Source organism: Trachurus japonicus, chromosome 8, assembly GCF_045865225.1.
Source record: "Trachurus japonicus isolate A0001 chromosome 8, Traja_1.0".
NCBI classification, from domain to species: domain Eukaryota; kingdom Metazoa; phylum Chordata; class Actinopteri; order Carangiformes; family Carangidae; genus Trachurus; species Trachurus japonicus.
The window spans coordinates 31,334,601-31,353,520 of NC_140914.1; the positions used below are offsets into that span (position 1 = coordinate 31,334,601).

At 42.9% G+C, this 18,920-nt stretch overlaps 1 protein-coding gene across 1 annotated transcript; it reads left to right on the forward strand.

Moving 5' to 3' along the window:
* The first annotated feature begins 14,299 nt into the window (after positions 1-14,299).
* On the forward strand, positions 14,300-18,060 carry LOC146983743 (membrane-spanning 4-domains subfamily A member 4D-like). The gene is made up of 7 exons (XM_085785473.1): positions 14,300-14,470; positions 15,262-15,372; positions 16,019-16,075; positions 16,528-16,677; positions 16,886-16,996; positions 17,321-17,413; positions 17,885-18,060. The coding sequence occupies exons 1-7, from the start codon at positions 14,327-14,329 to the stop codon at positions 17,957-17,959; spliced, it is 741 nt and encodes a 246-aa protein (XP_085641599.1). The 5' UTR covers positions 14,300-14,326; the 3' UTR covers positions 17,960-18,060.
* Positions 18,061-18,920: the final 860 nt, after the last annotated feature.

The window sequence follows — 18,920 nt, forward strand, 5'->3', positions numbered from 1 at the left end:
ATTTTGAACGGGCAAATTCCGTTAACGGTCGGTCCAAACGGCGTTTCCAAGCTAGCCACAGTGGGGACAGGTTCACTTCCTGTTTATAAAGTAAGAGCACTGACGTCATTGTAACGGCTTTCTTTATGGTCAATTGCAACGGGTGCTTTATTTTGACACAGAAACCGGAAGTACAGTGCTCACTACGGCTGGTTTTACTAACGCCAGAGAAGTCCGACTTCGTCCGACTAAAATTGTAAATAGGTGTTATTTTGTCATTTTTTCAACACCATGGGGATACGAAGTAGTACTTTCTCGCCTGAAAATGTTTCAAATGTTGCTGAAGTTATATATTTACAGAGTTTAGAGCTTAAGTGAAATCAGCTTCAGGGCGGCTGATTTCAGCTCGGGCAGGAGCGAAATGCATTGTGGGTTATCATAGTACGCAGCAGTGTGAACGCTCTGCATACTGTATGATCGATTAGTATGTAGTATGGAGTATGGAAGTATGCAGTATGGAAGTATGTAGTATGGAGTATGTGGTTTCGAACACAGCCATTATCTCATAGCGTGGTGGTTGTGCAGGTCACAACTTGTCTACAAAAGCGCTGTGGAGTTTTGGGATGTTGAATTTGATGAGTTTAATGAGGGAAACCAAGAAATTCCGTTAGCCTCCATAGCGTAGCTCTGAGCAGCCTGCTGCTGCGCTCCGCCGTACTGAAAATAGCTTACACCTACAATTAAAGGTAATGAACCTACTGCTATGACTATAGCGATTATGGCAATGGGCCAATTTGCCAAAATGTTGAACTATCCCTTTAAGGCCCCCACAGAGTCGGGCGTACTGTGAGCCGCGCGCACTGTCTGCGGACGTTTGAGGTATCATAGTAGAGCGTACAGTGTCACATTTGTTGATGAGAAGATTTCCCGCCGAGCAGTCTGTTGTGTGACACAGAGTACGTGTGCGCGGAGTCCACGCGGTCGTAAAAACTGAGCTTTGCACGGATGGGTCCGGCAGACGTCCGCTTTGAGTCTGCATTGAGTCTGCCTCGAGTGTGCGCGGACGTCCGCAGAGTCAAGTACGCCCGAGTATGTGAGGGCCTTTACTGTGAATCGGTGAACGCGCACGTATGAAGGGATTTAAGGCAGCAGAACAATCACAAACAGAGCACCGACACGTCAGAGAAGCGAGGTGAGCGCACACCTTATTTCTCCTGTGAGGAAGAAGAAAAAAAAAGATCGCCCGCGGTGCAGATGCCAATTTTGTAAGCGATTAAGAAAGCGACGAGGACAAGACCATATACAAGGTCTCACCTCTGATGTGGCGAGTAGCACGGCTCAGCATCATCATGGGTAGCTACATGTCAACAAGCCCTAGATGGAAACCGTAAGAAGGTCCACGCATGCATGCACAGACAGTGGATCTGTCTCAGCATACTGCAGAAGGCAAATCTCTTTATCTGCATGTTAGTGACGAGGAGGAGCAGGGAGTGTCTGGCATAGAGGCTTGCCAATTAACGGCAGTGTGTGCTTTTTTATTTTTTAAAAATCACACCTCGTACCTCGTTCTAGTTCTGCTCATAGAACTCAGTTCGCATGGACGGTTCTACCTCATAGTTCTAAGTTCTACCTTAGACTACGTTTACACGTGCCCAGCTATTTTCATAAACTGACATTTCACCCTGGAAAAAAAAACACTGCGTGCACACCAGTCCGTTTTCAGAAAATGTTTCGTTTACACTAACCCGTGTATATATGCCGTCAAGAGCATGCCAAACCTGTAGGGGGCAGTGTAGCAAGAAGCTCAAGCCAACGTTAGCCAATCAGAATCCCGCACATGATCCCGCATAGCAACCTGATAGCAGCAACAACAACAACAACAACAACGTCACTTGCCCTCCTTGTGTGTAAAGTTTTAATATTTTTTCATGCAAGAAAGTAACTGTTTAGATGCCAAATATACGGCCAGTTTATCCAGATGACGGCTGTTTAGACGTTTGCTCCGATGTTTCTCGGAGGTGAAGCTTTTTTTTTTCCGGAGAAGTGAAGCTCCACCTGTGGAGCAACGACCGGGACATCACAGAGACAGTGTCCGCTCTGCAGAGCTGCTCGGTCGGCCAGCCTCTGTCGTCCTCCTGGGAACAAAACGATCGCTAATTAACTTACCCGCAGGTTTTTAGAGGTTTACCACCGGCTGGTTAAATTATTTTTAGGAGATAAATGTTGGTCTCATTGATGAAATCTAACAATTGTGGCAGTAGCAGTTTGTTTGAATGAAAAGTGAAGCTTCATGTGTGTTAACTGTTACTGGACAGAAGAGCAGCGCTGCCTCGGGACTCTGTACAGAAAACCAGATGTCATTTTAGTCACAGAAGTGGAGACAAAGCCGGTAAAACGTGGGTCAGGTAAACAACACGACATCACCATGACAACATATCGTCACGTGTATTGTTTTGCCTCGTGCTGACGGACCACTTGTTTACATAGAGGCTTGTTTATGCCGTTACGTGCAGCGGCTGTCGTCCGTCTTGCGATATACAACCACAACGCTAGATGGGAGTAATTCCTACACAATGTACCTTTAATTGTGAAAAAAAAATATATATACTGTATATTGAAAAAGTCATTGAACAGTCATTAAAAAAAGCAATTCATTTTATTTTGAAATAAATAGATGATTCATAAATAATGCATTTTATTTTGACACTACTCATACTCAAACTACCCAAGATGCAACGCAACGTGACGTCAAGGACCGCCTCTTCCTTGCTTTTTTTTTCTTTTTCTTTTTTTTTTCTTTATTTAAGTGTTCAAAGTGTACAAAAAGTGTCAAACACTGACACATAACACAACAGGAGAGCTGTTTCATATTCAGAAAGACAATGGATAAAATAAATAAATACAGCAAGGATCTCATTCAAATAAGTAGAAAATGAAGAAAATTAGACAAACAGAAACAAAACAAAAATAAATAAATATTGTCATGTCAATACATAGGTGTGTAATAATCACTGTTAACAAATTCCATTAAATGTCAGGAAGTACAATAAATACCTTTTCATAGTTTTCTAAAAAAGTTGTGTTCTTCTTATTTTTAACTAAGGCTAGGGATTTATAGAGAGAATTGAATTCAATTAAAAAATGAGAAAAGGTTGGTTTGGAGGTTGCAAACTTTTGCTTATGAATAAAGTATTTACCAAATAAAATGAAAAAATTAACTAAATACTGAAGACTCCAGTTCTTCTTATTTTCATAATAACATATAACATCTTTAAGGGAGAAGCAGTATGACATGTTTACATGGGAGAAAATATAAGAACACAAGTCTGACCAAAATGTCATTGTTACATTACATTCAAAAAACAGATGATTTAAAGTTTCTTCAGTATGGCCACAGAAAACACAGGAGCTGTCCAAATCTATAAATTTTGAAATAATCCCCAGTCCAGAGCAAGTATGATGTAGCGAAGACGGCGGGCGGATCTTCGTCTCAGAGCAGGCAAAACTCTCCGGTAAGGCATTTTGAACGGGCAAATTCCGTTAACGGTCGGTCCAAACGGCGTTTCCAAGCTAGCCACAGTGGGGACAGGTTCACTTCCTGTTTATAAAGTAAGAGCACTGACGTCATTGTAACGGCTTTCTTTATGGTCAATTGCAACGGGTGCTTTATTTTGACACAGAAACCGGAAGTACAGTGCTCACTACGGCTGGTTTTACTAACGCCAGAGAAGTCCGACTTCGTCCGACTAAAATTGTAAATAGGTGTTATTTTGTCATTTTTTCAACACCATGGGGATACGAAGTAGTACTTTCTCGCCTGAAAATGTTTCAAATGTTGCTGAAGTTATATATTTACAGAGTTTAGAGCTTAAGTGAAATCAGCTTCAGGGCGGCTGATTTCAGCTCGGGCAGGAGCGAAATGCATTGTGGGTTATCATAGTACGCAGCAGTGTGAACGCTCTGCATACTGTATGATCGATTAGTATGTAGTATGGAGTATGGAAGTATGCAGTATGGAAGTATGTAGTATGGAGTATGTGGTTTCGAACACAGCCATTATCTCATAGCGTGGTGGTTGTGCAGGTCACAACTTGTCTACAAAAGCGCTGTGGAGTTTTGGGATGTTGAATTTGATGAGTTTAATGAGGGAAACCAAGAAATTCCGTTAGCCTCCATAGCGTAGCTCTGAGCAGCCTGCTGCTGCGCTCCGCCGTACTGAAAATAGCTTACACCTACAATTAAAGGTAATGAACCTACTGCTATGACTATAGCGATTATGGCAATGGGCCAATTTGCCAAAATGTTGAACTATCCCTTTAAGGCCCCCACAGAGTCGGGCGTACTGTGAGCCGCGCGCACTGTCTGCGGACGTTTGAGGTATCATAGTAGAGCGTACAGTGTCACATTTGTTGATGAGAAGATTTCCCGCCGAGCAGTCTGTTGTGTGACACAGAGTACGTGTGCGCGGAGTCCACGCGGTCGTAAAAACTGAGCTTTGCACGGATGGGTCCGGCAGACGTCCGCTTTGAGTCTGCATTGAGTCTGCCTCGAGTGTGCGCGGACGTCCGCAGAGTCAAGTACGCCCGAGTATGTGAGGGCCTTTACTGTGAATCGGTGAACGCGCACGTATGAAGGGATTTAAGGCAGCAGAACAATCACAAACAGAGCACCGACACGTCAGAGAAGCGAGGTGAGCGCACACCTTATTTCTCCTGTGAGGAAGAAGAAAAAAAAAGATCGCCCGCGGTGCAGATGCCAATTTTGTAAGCGATTAAGAAAGCGACGAGGACAAGACCATATACAAGGTCTCACCTCTGATGTGGCGAGTAGCACGGCTCAGCATCATCATGGGTAGCTACATGTCAACAAGCCCTAGATGGAAACCGTAAGAAGGTCCACGCATGCATGCACAGACAGTGGATCTGTCTCAGCATACTGCAGAAGGCAAATCTCTTTATCTGCATGTTAGTGACGAGGAGGAGCAGGGAGTGTCTGGCATAGAGGCTTGCCAATTAACGGCAGTGTGTGCTTTTTTATTTTTTAAAAATCACACCTCGTACCTCGTTCTAGTTCTGCTCATAGAACTCAGTTCGCATGGACGGTTCTACCTCATAGTTCTAAGTTCTACCTTAGACTACGTTTACACGTGCCCAGCTATTTTCATAAACTGACATTTCACCCTGGAAAAAAAAACACTGCGTGCACACCAGTCCGTTTTCAGAAAATGTTTCGTTTACACTAACCCGTGTATATATGCCGTCAAGAGCATGCCAAACCTGTAGGGGGCAGTGTAGCAAGAAGCTCAAGCCAACGTTAGCCAATCAGAATCCCGCACATGATCCCGCATAGCAACCTGATAGCAGCAACAACAACAACAACAACAACGTCACTTGCCCTCCTTGTGTGTAAAGTTTTAATATTTTTTCATGCAAGAAAGTAACTGTTTAGATGCCAAATATACGGCCAGTTTATCCAGATGACGGCTGTTTAGACGTTTGCTCCGATGTTTCTCGGAGGTGAAGCTTTTTTTTTTCCGGAGAAGTGAAGCTCCACCTGTGGAGCAACGACCGGGACATCACAGAGACAGTGTCCGCTCTGCAGAGCTGCTCGGTCGGCCAGCCTCTGTCGTCCTCCTGGGAACAAAACGATCGCTAATTAACTTACCCGCAGGTTTTTAGAGGTTTACCACCGGCTGGTTAAATTATTTTTAGGAGATAAATGTTGGTCTCATTGATGAAATCTAACAATTGTGGCAGTAGCAGTTTGTTTGAATGAAAAGTGAAGCTTCATGTGTGTTAACTGTTACTGGACAGAAGAGCAGCGCTGCCTCGGGACTCTGTACAGAAATCACCCCATTTAACGTTACATCAATAAATAAATGTTTTACAATGAACACATCAGTCTGCATTAAATTTGATCATTATTATTTTATTTATTTATGTAATATGGTTACGGTTAGACGTCAGGGTCTGACGTCGGCTACCCAAATCTCTCTGTTTACATGCAAACGTGAAAACTGAGTTTTCCAAAATCTCCACCCTGGCCGGAGTTTTTAAAAAGCATCGTTTTCAGGGGCATTTTCTCCGTTTGCATGTAAACGGAGGGTGCAAACGATGGTTAATGTCTCCGTTTTTAAAAATAACCGGGTACGTATAAACGGGGCCTTTTTCTATCGTTCTATGAATTTGCACTGTTTGGGAATTTGCACTGTGAATTTGCACTGAAATATGTAAAATAAATAAGATGTTTCTTATTTACACTGAGTGATTTGTGTCATGTTTAGCTTAAGCTATAGTGCGTAACTTCTACGTGTCTGTAAATATCCGTTTCACCCAAGCCACTACAAGAGGAGATGATACAACGCTGATTAAGCCGTTCAGCTCCTCAAACGCCTCGCGGTATTTTTCAGTATTTGTTCTTTTAGTATTTACTGTCTTGGAGCGACTTACCCGCGCTGGCGGACAGGAAACGACTGAAACGACGTGTTTTACTCGGTTTTACCTGACAACGAGACGGGAGGAGGGAGGAGAGCGCTCCGCTGCTGCTAGAAGCAACAGCTGTTAGCAGCCTGGTGTTAGCCACATCGTTAGCAGTAAGTTACAAGGTGTGTAGCCCGTGTTGCTGTGTGTAACTTACTGCGGGGAGTCTGTGTGCTGTGACGAGCAGTGTGCGGCGAGTCGCGAGTGTTATAGTCCGTGAACCGTGGTCCATGACCAGCAGCATGTGGTGTGTTGCGAGTGTTACTGTTACTGTGTGTGATGTATCATGCAGCTACAGGGGTAGCGGTGGGGAGGGGAGGGTTACACCGGGCCATAGGTGCCGGCCGTATCGTTGTAATAACGCAGAAATCCTTTAGGGGGCGACAGAAGTTACGCACTATAACTTTAATATTCTTGATTGTCTGTCTGATGCCTTTTGGCCTGACAACTTTTTTTCGGAGGCTGTTTAGCGGACGTCTGACAGAGGTTTTCCTGAGATCTTATGCTTTTTCATCTAAAGTCTGAGGCTGAAGCCTGACACCTTTTAAACTAGAGAAAGTTTGAAACTAGACCATGTCTCACCAATTGGACTGGGGCATCTGTGTCTTGTCTCTTCTTGGGTTTGTTTCTCCCACAGATTGACCCTCTGATAGGATTTAGGAGGGAAAAAAACGATTTAAATCCTGAAACCAATTGAGATTTTTTTGTGAAAAAATCTGAGATTTTTATTATTATTATTATTGTAGGCTGTATCGCCCAGTCAGAGTTGTTACACGTGTAAATAGTTGGATAATAATTCCTTGTGGTGTGCCTAAATGGATTTTTGAGATAACAGAGTTGTATTTACTGTAGCCCTGCTGTCAAATTTGAGGAGACATGTGCTGAGGTTTTGAAGTGCAATACTAGGAGGAGAAACATTTCTAACCTGATGAAAGTTCCTTGGGTCCAGCCATGCCAAATCAGCAAGGAGAGTGCCATGTGTGACAAATCACCTGTGGATTGTCTCAATGGCTGTGTCCAGGATGGTGTTGTGCACTTTCACTTCCTCAGCTCATCTTGAGCCATCTCTCCAGCCCTGCCTTTTCTCTTATTGGCTCTCTTCTCCGGTAGTGCAGCCTCCACTTCCATGTCTGTGTTGTCCTCCCTCTCTTCCAGTTTCTCATTTGTCCATTTCACAAATGTGTCTGCAGCTGCCTTTACAGTTGTGAAGTCTCTGGTGATGCTTTTTAGGCTCTCTTGTGTGGCAGTCACCATATGATGGGCAGAGAGGATGTCCATCCCCTTTGACTGGAGGTACTTGGACAGCGGAGTTGTTTGCTCGAACACTCTCAGCAGAATCTGTGCTGTTAACACAGTTTCGTGTTTCAAGAGACACTCTTTATATTAAAGCCTCCTGCTTTGGCACGAACAGCTGGATTTTCTTTTTCTTGGTTTCCGATGGCTTCCAGTGTGAGCACTGCATCAATGAAGAGGCCATTCTCTGGTTTTCCAAAATGTCCAAAGAATTTTTGGAGTGCATCAAGCTTGGCCCACCACCATGTCCCACCAACTGGACTAAGGCGTTTGTCTATTCTTGACCCTCTGATAGGACTCCTTGATGAACACCACTATGTCATTAAGTAGACTGAAGAGTGATCAACTTTCAATGACAGTGTGTGTTATGTTAGCAAGCACAAGATTAAGTACATGTGCATAGCACCACACATGCACATGAGTTGGAGACTGAGAGGTCATCAGTGCTGAAAAGCCTTTGTACCGGCCCTGAATATTTGATGCCCCATCTGTTGCATCCCAAACTCCTGAGAGCAAGTCCACAAAGTGCTGCCCTGTGGAGACTTCACACCTCACTATGGCAACAAGCCAGAACCACCGCGACTTTAAATGAACATTTCTTTTAATGCACGCCAATAAATACGTTTTGCGTTTTATAAGATCTGTAGAGAAGTGTAAAGAAATGTAAGTACACAAAACATTCGCAATACAGTAATGTGATTAAATGCAAGTCGTACATTTTTCACCCATGTACACATGCAGTGGTTAAAGTGTTTCGCTTTTGTTTACATATTGTTTAGCGTATTTTGACAGTATTTCCGAGTTATTTAATCACTTTCTCAACACGACAGGCTTTGTCATAGTGTGTAGTGTTGTGCGGAGTGTAGTGTAGCGCTGAATATGTTCATTAGACTGGAGGAAAGAGAACAATAAACACCGAGGCATTGTCTGTGTATTTTCAAGGCAGACCAATGGTAACCAGTTGTTTGTTCAGATCAGCTCGAATCAAAACGTTACCTGTGCTGACGTAATTGACTGATATGCAGTGAAACGGCTATCACCTGTGAGTTTGAGTGGCTCACAGAGCTAGACAGGTGGTTAGTGGTGAAATTGTTTTTGCTGAAGCGAGATCGAGTCCCGACCCACGCGAATATGTGAAGATTATTTTTTCTCCACTTTATTTTTTTTTTCATGTGGCTGGTACGTAACTGTTAGTGCTCACTCACAGCAGCATATTCGCCGCGGTAGATGTGAATTGTGGCTTGAAACTCGCTGGTAATATGTTGTGTATGTTTGTGAATTTGTGACGAATCTGCTGAGGGAGCGCAAAACATCTGCAGCTGTTCAGCACGGTAACCAGTTAAATTAAAAACCAGTTGGGCCACAACACCGGGATCAATCCACCGCCAGAATGGCGAATTCTCTTTATTTGCTCTCGTTTGTGATTGTCCTTGTTCAATTTACGCCGTCTCCCACCTGGTGCAAGTGCCACCTGTTCATCCGAGCCGTCAAATTTGTTCATTTTATTGATAAATAAAGTTAAAACACTCAAAACAAACTTCAGTTCAGGTCGCCGCCATCTTGGTTCCGTTGAGAACTCTGATCGAACGCTGATTGGCCGAGAGGAGATACCGCGTTCAGTCAAAAAAACAAACAGCGCTTATCGCGGTTTGGAAAGGAACTGCACCTTGACATACAGTTTAAACAGGGTTATATAGCGGTCTGGGAAGAAACGTTCATAGGGCAGTTAATAGGATCGATACACAACAGAATGGCATTGAAAAATCGATTTTTTAAATTTTGGCGTTTATCGCGTTTTGGAAAAGATATTAATAATATTCCACTCTTCCGGAATCCTGCCTGGATGTTGCTCTGGGTCATCGCGAGGGGGAAGGCTGTGGCCACGATTTGGGGGATATCATATATCACCATCGTTTTCCCAGGGTTAAATTGCATCCAGGCAGTGGTGGCAGTGTTGACATATGTCTTCAGAGGGCCGTAGACGGACACGTCCAGGGGCATGGCCTCTCCTTAGTGCACTTTGTGTGGGACACAAAGTGCTTGAGGAACTCCAGGAAGTGGTGCTCCTTCATCCATCCACTGGGGTTTGACGCTCCTGCACTTCTGGTGGGGGCATATCCTAGCCTGTGGCTCTTGAAGTTCACCCGGGGGAAGATGAAGAAGGGGGGGATTGTGTTGCCAGTTGGAGACACTGCACAGGTGAGAGTGACCAGGGCCCCTCTTTCAGTTTGAAAGACAGCCTTCATCCCGCCCCCTGGATTGAGCCGAGGTCTACCGGTCGTTGCCAGACTAGACATTTTAATGATATATGTTTTATGGGTAAATCCATAGATATATAAGAAGACTAGATGACTCACCCACCGCTGCTGCCCAATGACACACCGTAGCCAATACGGCGGCCATCGTGGGACGGGCAACTCTCTCCCTCAGAGCATTAAGCCTATGGTGCATGTTCTGCTATAATGACCATAACTTGCTCAGTTTTTGTCCGATTTCAAAACGGTTTGATTTTTTATGAACGTCTATGCAGTTATGATGCAGCATACTTAAAATCACGGATCATTTTAATCATGTACTTTTTTTTGTAAAAGTAACATTATTGACATTATGCAAATAGTTAAAGTAATAGCTACATACTGATTTATTTTTCACAGAGTTATGAATCGTTTTTTGAGTGAAGATGACTGGATCACCATCTACTGCACTGTAACTGCAGCCAGAGTCAGAGCAAGTTGCCCGTTCAAATATGGCCGACTGTGAGCTACGCCTGCGTGTAGTTCGATCTACCCCCTTGGGTAAATCCACAATATTTCCAGTTTAAACTTTGACCGGTGTTACATCTAAGTTGGTCCGGACGGGGATCTTCTTTTGATTTTGATTGGCGGCTGGCATCCAACTTATAGGTGCATTCCCGCCACCTACCGGACTGGAGTGAGGAAGAATCAAATAACAGGAAACAAGCAGCACCCCCCCTCCCCAATTATACGTAATGTACTATTAAGCCCTGTGTGCCCCAGCCTAAGACGGGTGATGACCACCTCCTCCTTCCTGCTCCTGCTCAACACCCGTCCTCCCCCCACTTGCTTCTGCATGTTATAAAAATGCCTTCCTGTCTCGTTTATGTCCCAATACTCTTGCCATACCTTTTGCATTTGTGTTTTTATAATTGATTTTCCTTCAGCTCTCCCTGTGATCTGACTGCCTGTTTTGCATAATTAGGTCCTGCCTACATGATTTCATTGTTTTGTCTTTTTAACCCTCCTGTTGTCCTTCTGGGTCAATCTGTTCCCTTCCTCCTTTCCTTCCCTTCTCCCTTCCTTCTTTCCACAATCCTTTTTCCTTTCCTTCTTTCCTTCCCTCCCTTTGTCCTCATTTCTTCTTCCTTCCTCTTTTGATCCAATTGACCTGATCTGTTCCTTCCTTCCATCTTTCTTTCTATCCTTTTCCCCTTCCTTCTTTCCTCCCTTTTGTCCCTTCTTCCTTCCTTTTTCTTCCTTCCTTGAACGAATCTGTCCCCTCCCTCCATATTTCTTTCCTTCCTTCTTTCCACAATCCTTTTCCCCTCCCCTCATTCCTTCCATTCATCCTTACTTCTTCCTTCCTTTTTTCCCCAATCTGTCCCCTCCCTCCTTCTATCTTTCCTTCCTTTTCCCCTTCCTCTTTCCTCCCATCTTTCCCTTTGTCCTTCCTTCCTTCCTTCCCTCTTTCTTTCTTTCCTTCCTTCCTTCCCTTTGTCCTTCCTTCCTTCTTTCCCCTCTTCATTCCTTCTTTCTTTTCTTTCTTCCTTCCCTTCGTCCTTCCTTCCTTCTTTCTTTTCTTCCTTCCTTCTTTCCCTTCGTCCTTCCTTCCTTCTTTCTTTCTTTCTTTCCTTCCTTCCTTCCTTCCTTCCTTCCTTCCTTCCTTCCTTCCTTCCTTCCTTCCTTCCTTCCTTCCCTGACCCAGGAGGACAACAGGAGGGTTAAAGCTGCACAACTATCTGATGCTATTAGTGCATATACAGTACATTACTGCCTCCCTTTAACCACCTTAGAGCAAGTGTTATGGCTAAGAGCTCCACCGCATAAACTGATGCATGGTCTGTAGCTCTCTCCTTAATTGTCAGTCTACACTCTGGAATGTAAACAGCTGCCCCTGTGCGCCCAGTTTCTGGATCTTTTGACCCATCTGTAAATATCAATAGCTTGTCTACATAGTTCTGCTCAATATATCTTTACACCTGTACCACTTTGTCCTGATTTCTTCTTGAGTTTGCTCTGAATACCAAAATCCACCCATGGCTCCTGAAATACCCAAGGAGGAATTTCTGCACTACTGCACATTACATAAACCAATGCTTTCAGCTTTTACGTTTCCAACCCAGCCCAAGCTCCAAAAGTTTGTCTTGCTGTGCTCTGAACACTCCTCTAATATGGCTTTTGCTGGATGTGACCTTTTGTGCCCTTGCAGATACACCCAGTATGCTCCGGACGGGCTTTAGGAGCCGGGGAACCTTTACGAGCGCGCACACAACAGCCTGCGCGTCACACATTTCAGGATTCTGCTGATTCTGATTGGCTCATGAGAAGAATTCTGATTCTGATTGGCTGCCAGTACTGTCAATCACATCAACGTGGGTATAGCCTCATTCTATTCAGAGATAGAGCCAGGCGTAACTGCACCCAAATAAGCTGCTCTCAGTGCAGCTTTACGCAGAGGAACACAGAGGGCCTAGAAAGTAGTTGTTATTTAGTCCCGGTTGATTCTTTATTGTTCTTTCTCTCCGCCATTTTCTTTATACTTATTATTAGTGTGAATGCTGCATTAGAAATACATTGGAACAGTCTTCAAACTCTTCAAATCTTCTTACTTCTTTCAGCCACTAAAGCTTCACCATACTTTCTGCTAGAGACTTCATTCAAATTCTAAGCTGTAGACAAACTTTTTAAGTGTTCCTCTATGACTCAGCTTATTGATATCTTCAACAGTTTCTGATATTTGGCAGTTTTAAAATCATTAAGTTTTTTGACAAAATCCAGCTTTATAATGGGTGTGTGTTGCGTCTAACGAGCAGAGCTAGAGTGGTGACATCGTCAGCCAGAGTGGAGAGAAGCAAAAAAAACATTCTAGAGTTTTTCTGGCTAAACTGTCAGCACGGCCACAAATTAAACTCTAGACACATTATTTTCTCCAGTTTTGTAGCCACACTTGTCTTCTGGCAAAAATTCTGGTCAAAAATGCAAAGAGACTTAGATAATAATTTAAAATATTTTTTAAATGCAGCCAGGGAGCTCTCTGCTCTCATTCAGCCCAATGCATTTTTTTCACAGCAGCAGGAGAAGGAGCTCAACTTTGTAACTTGCTGTTAAGTGCTTTTTAATTCGTTTTAATTCACCAAAAAATAGTCACAGGTCACAAAAAAGTCCTCTTCTTACTTGGTGTGGCTAATTTCTGCACTTTCCTTACTTTTTTTTTTAAAGCAGAAGCCAGTGATCCTCTTATTAAAGGTTTTCTTTGCCCCACACATACTGTCTGTGTCTGTAGCCTAGTGGTTAGCTTGCTGGGCTCAAGACCTGAAGGTTGCTTGTTCAAATTTTTCCTCAACAACAATTATAGTGAATTATTTTCCCAGTCGTCCTCTGTTGACTTCTGATAACTTGCTTCATGTTGAAACTGCTGCTCTCAGCCTGAAATTCACAGAAATTTTAATTGTAAGTCATTCAAGCTTGACTCTCAAGCCTTCTTGGTGTTGACACAGTGTGTTTCCAACAGGTGCAGCTTTGGGCTCGTTAACTTCAGAGTGAGACAGAGTGAAGCTCATCAACAGACAACAGTCTTGACAACAGTCTTTGCAACTGTGTGTACACTGTGGCCTAGAGGCAGAGTGAAAGTCTACTGACCATGAGATTGTGGGTTCGATTCCTACCTCAGTCAAACATTTGTATGGCGATCAGTCACTGCTTGCACTATTTGCTAACTCTGCAACAGCGTTCAGCTGCTTTCAGCATTCACACGCATTTCCATCAGGAAATGCTAGTTTATTACTGTTATGCTGTTGTGACAGTTGACGGTTCCTGTCACTATGCCTCCAATTGATCATGACTGGTAAGCGCGCGTGACTCTTACCCGGGAGGTGTGGGTTCAATCCCTGCCCGGGCCCTCTTCACCTTGCCACACTGTAATGTTGTCCATCCTTATGGTGTGAAGTAACTATGTGAAGAATTGCTGATCATCCAGGTCTTGCTGAAGTTTAACCACCTGGTTAGTCTCACCTGGCTTCATTGATAAGTACAACAGGCAATTCAACTGCGCAACAGCTGAACTGTCTGGTGCTTCCTTGCTGCACAAAGGAAGTATTGATTATAGGCTATAAACATATAAATGACCCAGTATGCCAGGAATCCTCGTCAGCCTCTACTTCATCATCCTCTGTGTCTGTGGAAACTGTATCCTCATAAAGAAATGTTTACCACACAAAACAACGCTGACCTTTGGAATCAGTCTTCTGATCAATCATTAACAGGTCTTAAATCAACTTGGCATATAAATGACTGACCAGGAAGCAGCAGCTCAGAGCAGCAGAGGGAAATTTTGGAAAAATGTCATCGTCTGTATCAACTACGGTGGGAGGTGTGGTGGTGGTCACCCATGTCCACCCAGTGCCTCAGAATGGTGGAAATAATGGACAGCAACATTATGTCGGGATAAACAAGTTCAGCAGGAACAGCCCACTGGTGCTTGGGGTAAGAGTAAGCTCTTCAGTATTTGGAGCAAGAGCAGCAGACTGTGTTATGGTGTTCTAGATCTAAGGTGTTCTAGACCTGAGTTATTGAGGTCTCATGGCCCTGGTTCAAGTGGCCACAGCAAAAGGGAAAGACTTCTCAGTAAGGATTAAAAAAGACTAACACATCAAACCAATTTAGAAGACCAAATTAAACATTGTTAGTGTGAAAATTACCAGAATCAGTGGCGTGAGGTGCCATAAACCGAAACGTAGCACTCGAATTAAGGCATTATGAAACCAAAAAGTCCAAACAGAGAGAGTGTGACAAACAACCAAACCTCAAACAATCCCAGTGGTTAGGTCAGCCATCACATGCAGCCTCCAGGAGATCCTAGGGATCATCACAGGTGTTTCCCCTAAGATGTTTTCAACCTGATGTGATCTACGTAGAAGGTTTTACTTAACTTGAGCTGAACTTCAGGGCTGAAAAGATTCTTGAAAAATCTACCAATTTGGGGCAGTGCGTGGCGCAGTGGGTAAAGCGGCCGCCCCATGTAGAGGCTACAGTCCTCACCGCAGGCGGCCCCAGTTCGAATCCCGCGTCGGGCAGACCTTTCCTGCATGTCATTCCCCCTCTCTCTGCCTCCGCCTTTCCTGTCTATCTCACTGTGTACTATCAAATAAAGGCAAAAAAGAATTCTACCCATTTGAGAATACATGCCTCATGCACTGGATATTTCATGTGATCCATCTGTTTGTTTAACCATCAACACTGTGTTACTGTACCTCTGACTGTGTTTGTCCCTTCAGACAATCCAGATCATGGCTGGCCTGCTGTTTCTGTTGCTTGGGATTGTGATGGTGATTGATGCAGATTCATTCGGGGCATTCACTGGCATTTTCGTCTGGGGAGCTTTGACGGTGAGTCCACTGTAGTATAAGAAAAATGGGGGAATTCCCATGATGTAAATGGCTGCATGGATATTGTATTGTATTCTCATTGTATTCTATTGTATTCTCAGTTAACCATTCACACAAACAGCTATAATATCCTGGAAACTACTTATCTGAAACTACTGCCTGACAGAGTTCCAGATAAAGCAGAGTTATCACTCACAGTGAAGCCACGGGGGAGGCAGCTCTTAGGCAGGAGGGAGGAGTAGTAACGGTAACACACAAGTGGGCAATGAGTGAGCTCTGACCTTTAAAGCTGCAGAGTAAAGAACAGAGCGCCCCCTGGCTGCCTACTGTTCACATACAACTGACACACACCCTCGGATCATGCAGCAGGGAGTGATGCTGCACTCTGACTGGGTTACACAGCTGGGAGCAGAGTAATTTAGTGCAGAGGTACTGATTCTTCCAGTAATGAACAGGACAGTACATCATCATGGTAAACATCACCAAGAGCACAACTTAACTAGCACTAATGAACAAGAATGACAGGGTTGTTGCAGCTTCACTGCAGGTTGTACAGGATATCACCTACATGGTTTCAGAAAGTGATCTTCATCTTCCAGATGTTGAATATGTATCAGAATAATAATTGTGTCCTTCTATGTTGCAGTATGTCACAGCTGGAAGTCTGACAGTGGCTGCTGGGAAACATCTGACCCGCTGTCTGGTTAGTGTCTTTGAATACTTATTGGTTACTAGGTTCATGATGGTGTTGTGACGAAATAGCGGTGTCACAATTCAGGGGTCTCATTGTTCAGAGGCTGCAATTTAAAAAATAATTCACCATTTATGACACAATATAATTTAAATATACAGGTAAAACAAAGTGATGAAATTTTATATCCAAATGGTAAAATATCAACTTTAACTGTGACACCATAATGTTCTAAAAAAAAAAATGCTATTATTCAGTAATGCTCAAAATGCCCCTCATTAAAAACAAGGGAGAATGTTTTCCTGCATTACTTTGAATTGGATCACATTGTGATTTTGTGATATCCAATTCTTAGTACAGTAAGACATAAAATTGATGTGGATGACAGTTGACAGCATGTCCTGCATGCAGATGGACATAGGTGTCCAGGTGTCCTCATGTGTTGTTTCCTGTCTCTCTGCTAGGTGAACGGCGCTTTGGGTGTCTCTGTCGTTGCAGCTGTATTTTCATTGATTGGCACCATCTTCTATTCACTGGATACTGCAGGAGTATTGAACCACTGCTTCAATAGTTATCCTCCTTATGAACCTTCTTGGATCTGCTCAGTTTACCGGGTATTCACTTTATTATTTTGACCCAGAGCTACAGCATGCAGACAGATAATGACTCAGAAGGAAGAATCAGCTGCTGTGGATTGTTTGTCCACTTGTAGCTCATAGGATCTGTGAGATCAGCGAAAACCGGTTGCTGTGTGAAAATAGTCTGTGCTGAGAAAACACCTGTGTCTGCACTCACTACAACTTCCTTGTTTGTTTTTGCTAGGTACGGATGCAAGGATTTTCAGGGATCTTGGCTATTTTGAGTTTGTTGGAATTCATTACTTCAATCACCGTTACAGCATATGCCAGCAAAGCTACTTGCAGTTGCTGCAAGGTGAGTCGGCCATAGTATGATATCAAATTCAGTATTCTCCACTATAATCATTGTTGTCTTGTGATCTGTAGTACAAGTACACAGCATAATTATCTTATTGTTATTATCATTTCTTATTTATTTGACTACAGTAAATCAGCCTAAACATGTCTTTACATCTAAACTCTCTCATTGGACCATCTCCCTATTTAGTGTTTGATATCTGGCTACTGAGAACTAATTACACAGGGAATGTCCAGATGCTTGTCAAACAGTTTTTTTGTTTGTTTGTTTGTTTGTTTGTTGCTTGTTTTCTGTAAATGAATCTGTGTGTTTGACTTGCAGGAACAACAACTGGTTGTTGAAAACGCAGGAGCTTCAGTGATTATGCCCTCTCCCCAAGCACCAGGTGTCCAAGTGGCTCAGCACCCTGCACAGGTCGGTCAAATCTTTGAAGTTGTGAATACCTGTGGATATTGTCTTTAGGCAAGGCAAGGCATCTTTATTTATATAGTGCATTTCATACCAAGGCGACTCAATGTGCTTGTGTTGTTATATAGCCTATGTTTGTTTTTCACCCCTGTCTTACACACTTTTCCACTTGTATTGTTTCCTGCTTCATGTTGTTTTATCACCTGTATTGCACTATGGATATGAATAAAAAAATTTAAAAAATAAAAAAAGAATAGCATAAAACAGCATAAAAACAAACAATTAAAAAAAAAATAATAATAAATACATTTAACATAGAGTTAAAAGAAAGAACAAAGACGAATAAAAAGTAGAGAGAGAAAAGAAAATAGATAAAGTTCAAAATTATTAAAACGTGCTCAGGTATAAGCACTTGAAATGAGAAATAATTTTAACCTGCAGCTTTAGAAGTTCATTCCAACCCATTTTGTTTTGCAGGTGCAGATGAATTACCCTAAAAGCCCACAACAACCAGGGGCCGAGCCTCCGTCCTACGCCACTGTCATGGCTTGAGAAGTCAGACAACATCCATCTTCACGAACCTCTATACACACATGCCTGTTTTAACATGCTCTCTTAGGTGGAAATTACTATAAAATGAAAATCTAAATGTGTCTTTTCTCAGCTTTTGTAAAACCTGACATCAGATTTTTTTTTTTTATGTTAGCATTCAGCGATGATTACACTGTGATGATGAAAAATGTTTTTATGCAGGGAAGAGAGAGCAACACAGTGGATATGATTAAGCTTTGGCAGTCACAACAAACATTATGATAACATCATTCAGAATTATTTTTCCCTCATCAGTCTAGACTGGATATCCCAAAAAGAATTTTAGACAGATCATCCCTGAGGGGCAAGTGAAAAAGAAGATAGCCTACTCAAGTAGTAAAGTCATTTTATTAAAGGGAGGGATCAGGAACAGGTTTTTTAATCCACCACCACCACCACACCCCCTCCCGGGACCTCCGCTCATCCAAAGGAAACATCCTCTCACCGCCTGCACGGACCAAGCACCGAACCTGGGGGACAGAGCCTTTTCCATCGCTGCACGCTCCCTGTGGAACTCACTCCCCAAACCCATCCGCATCTGCACACCTCTCCCAACATTAAAGACCATTTTTTAAGCTTTTAATACATAATTTTTGTGTGTTTTACTGTATACTGATTTTTGTGTGTTTTATACAGTTTTATTGCTGTTTTTAATCTGAATTCCACTCCGACTTTGTTCCATTTTTTGATTTTTAAAGTGTAATGTGTTTTTGAGCATCTGTAAAAGCGCTTACAAATAAATTGTATAATTATCATTATTATTATCCAATTTATTAAAACTAAAGTCCTGGAAAGACCAGAAACTACAAATTGGGAAAAGAGTGAGCTGGGGGTCTGATGTGTTCAAGATAGCACCAATTAACTGTCGTCTGATTGGTCACTTGAAAGGCGCATACAAAAATATTTATATTAATTACAATAG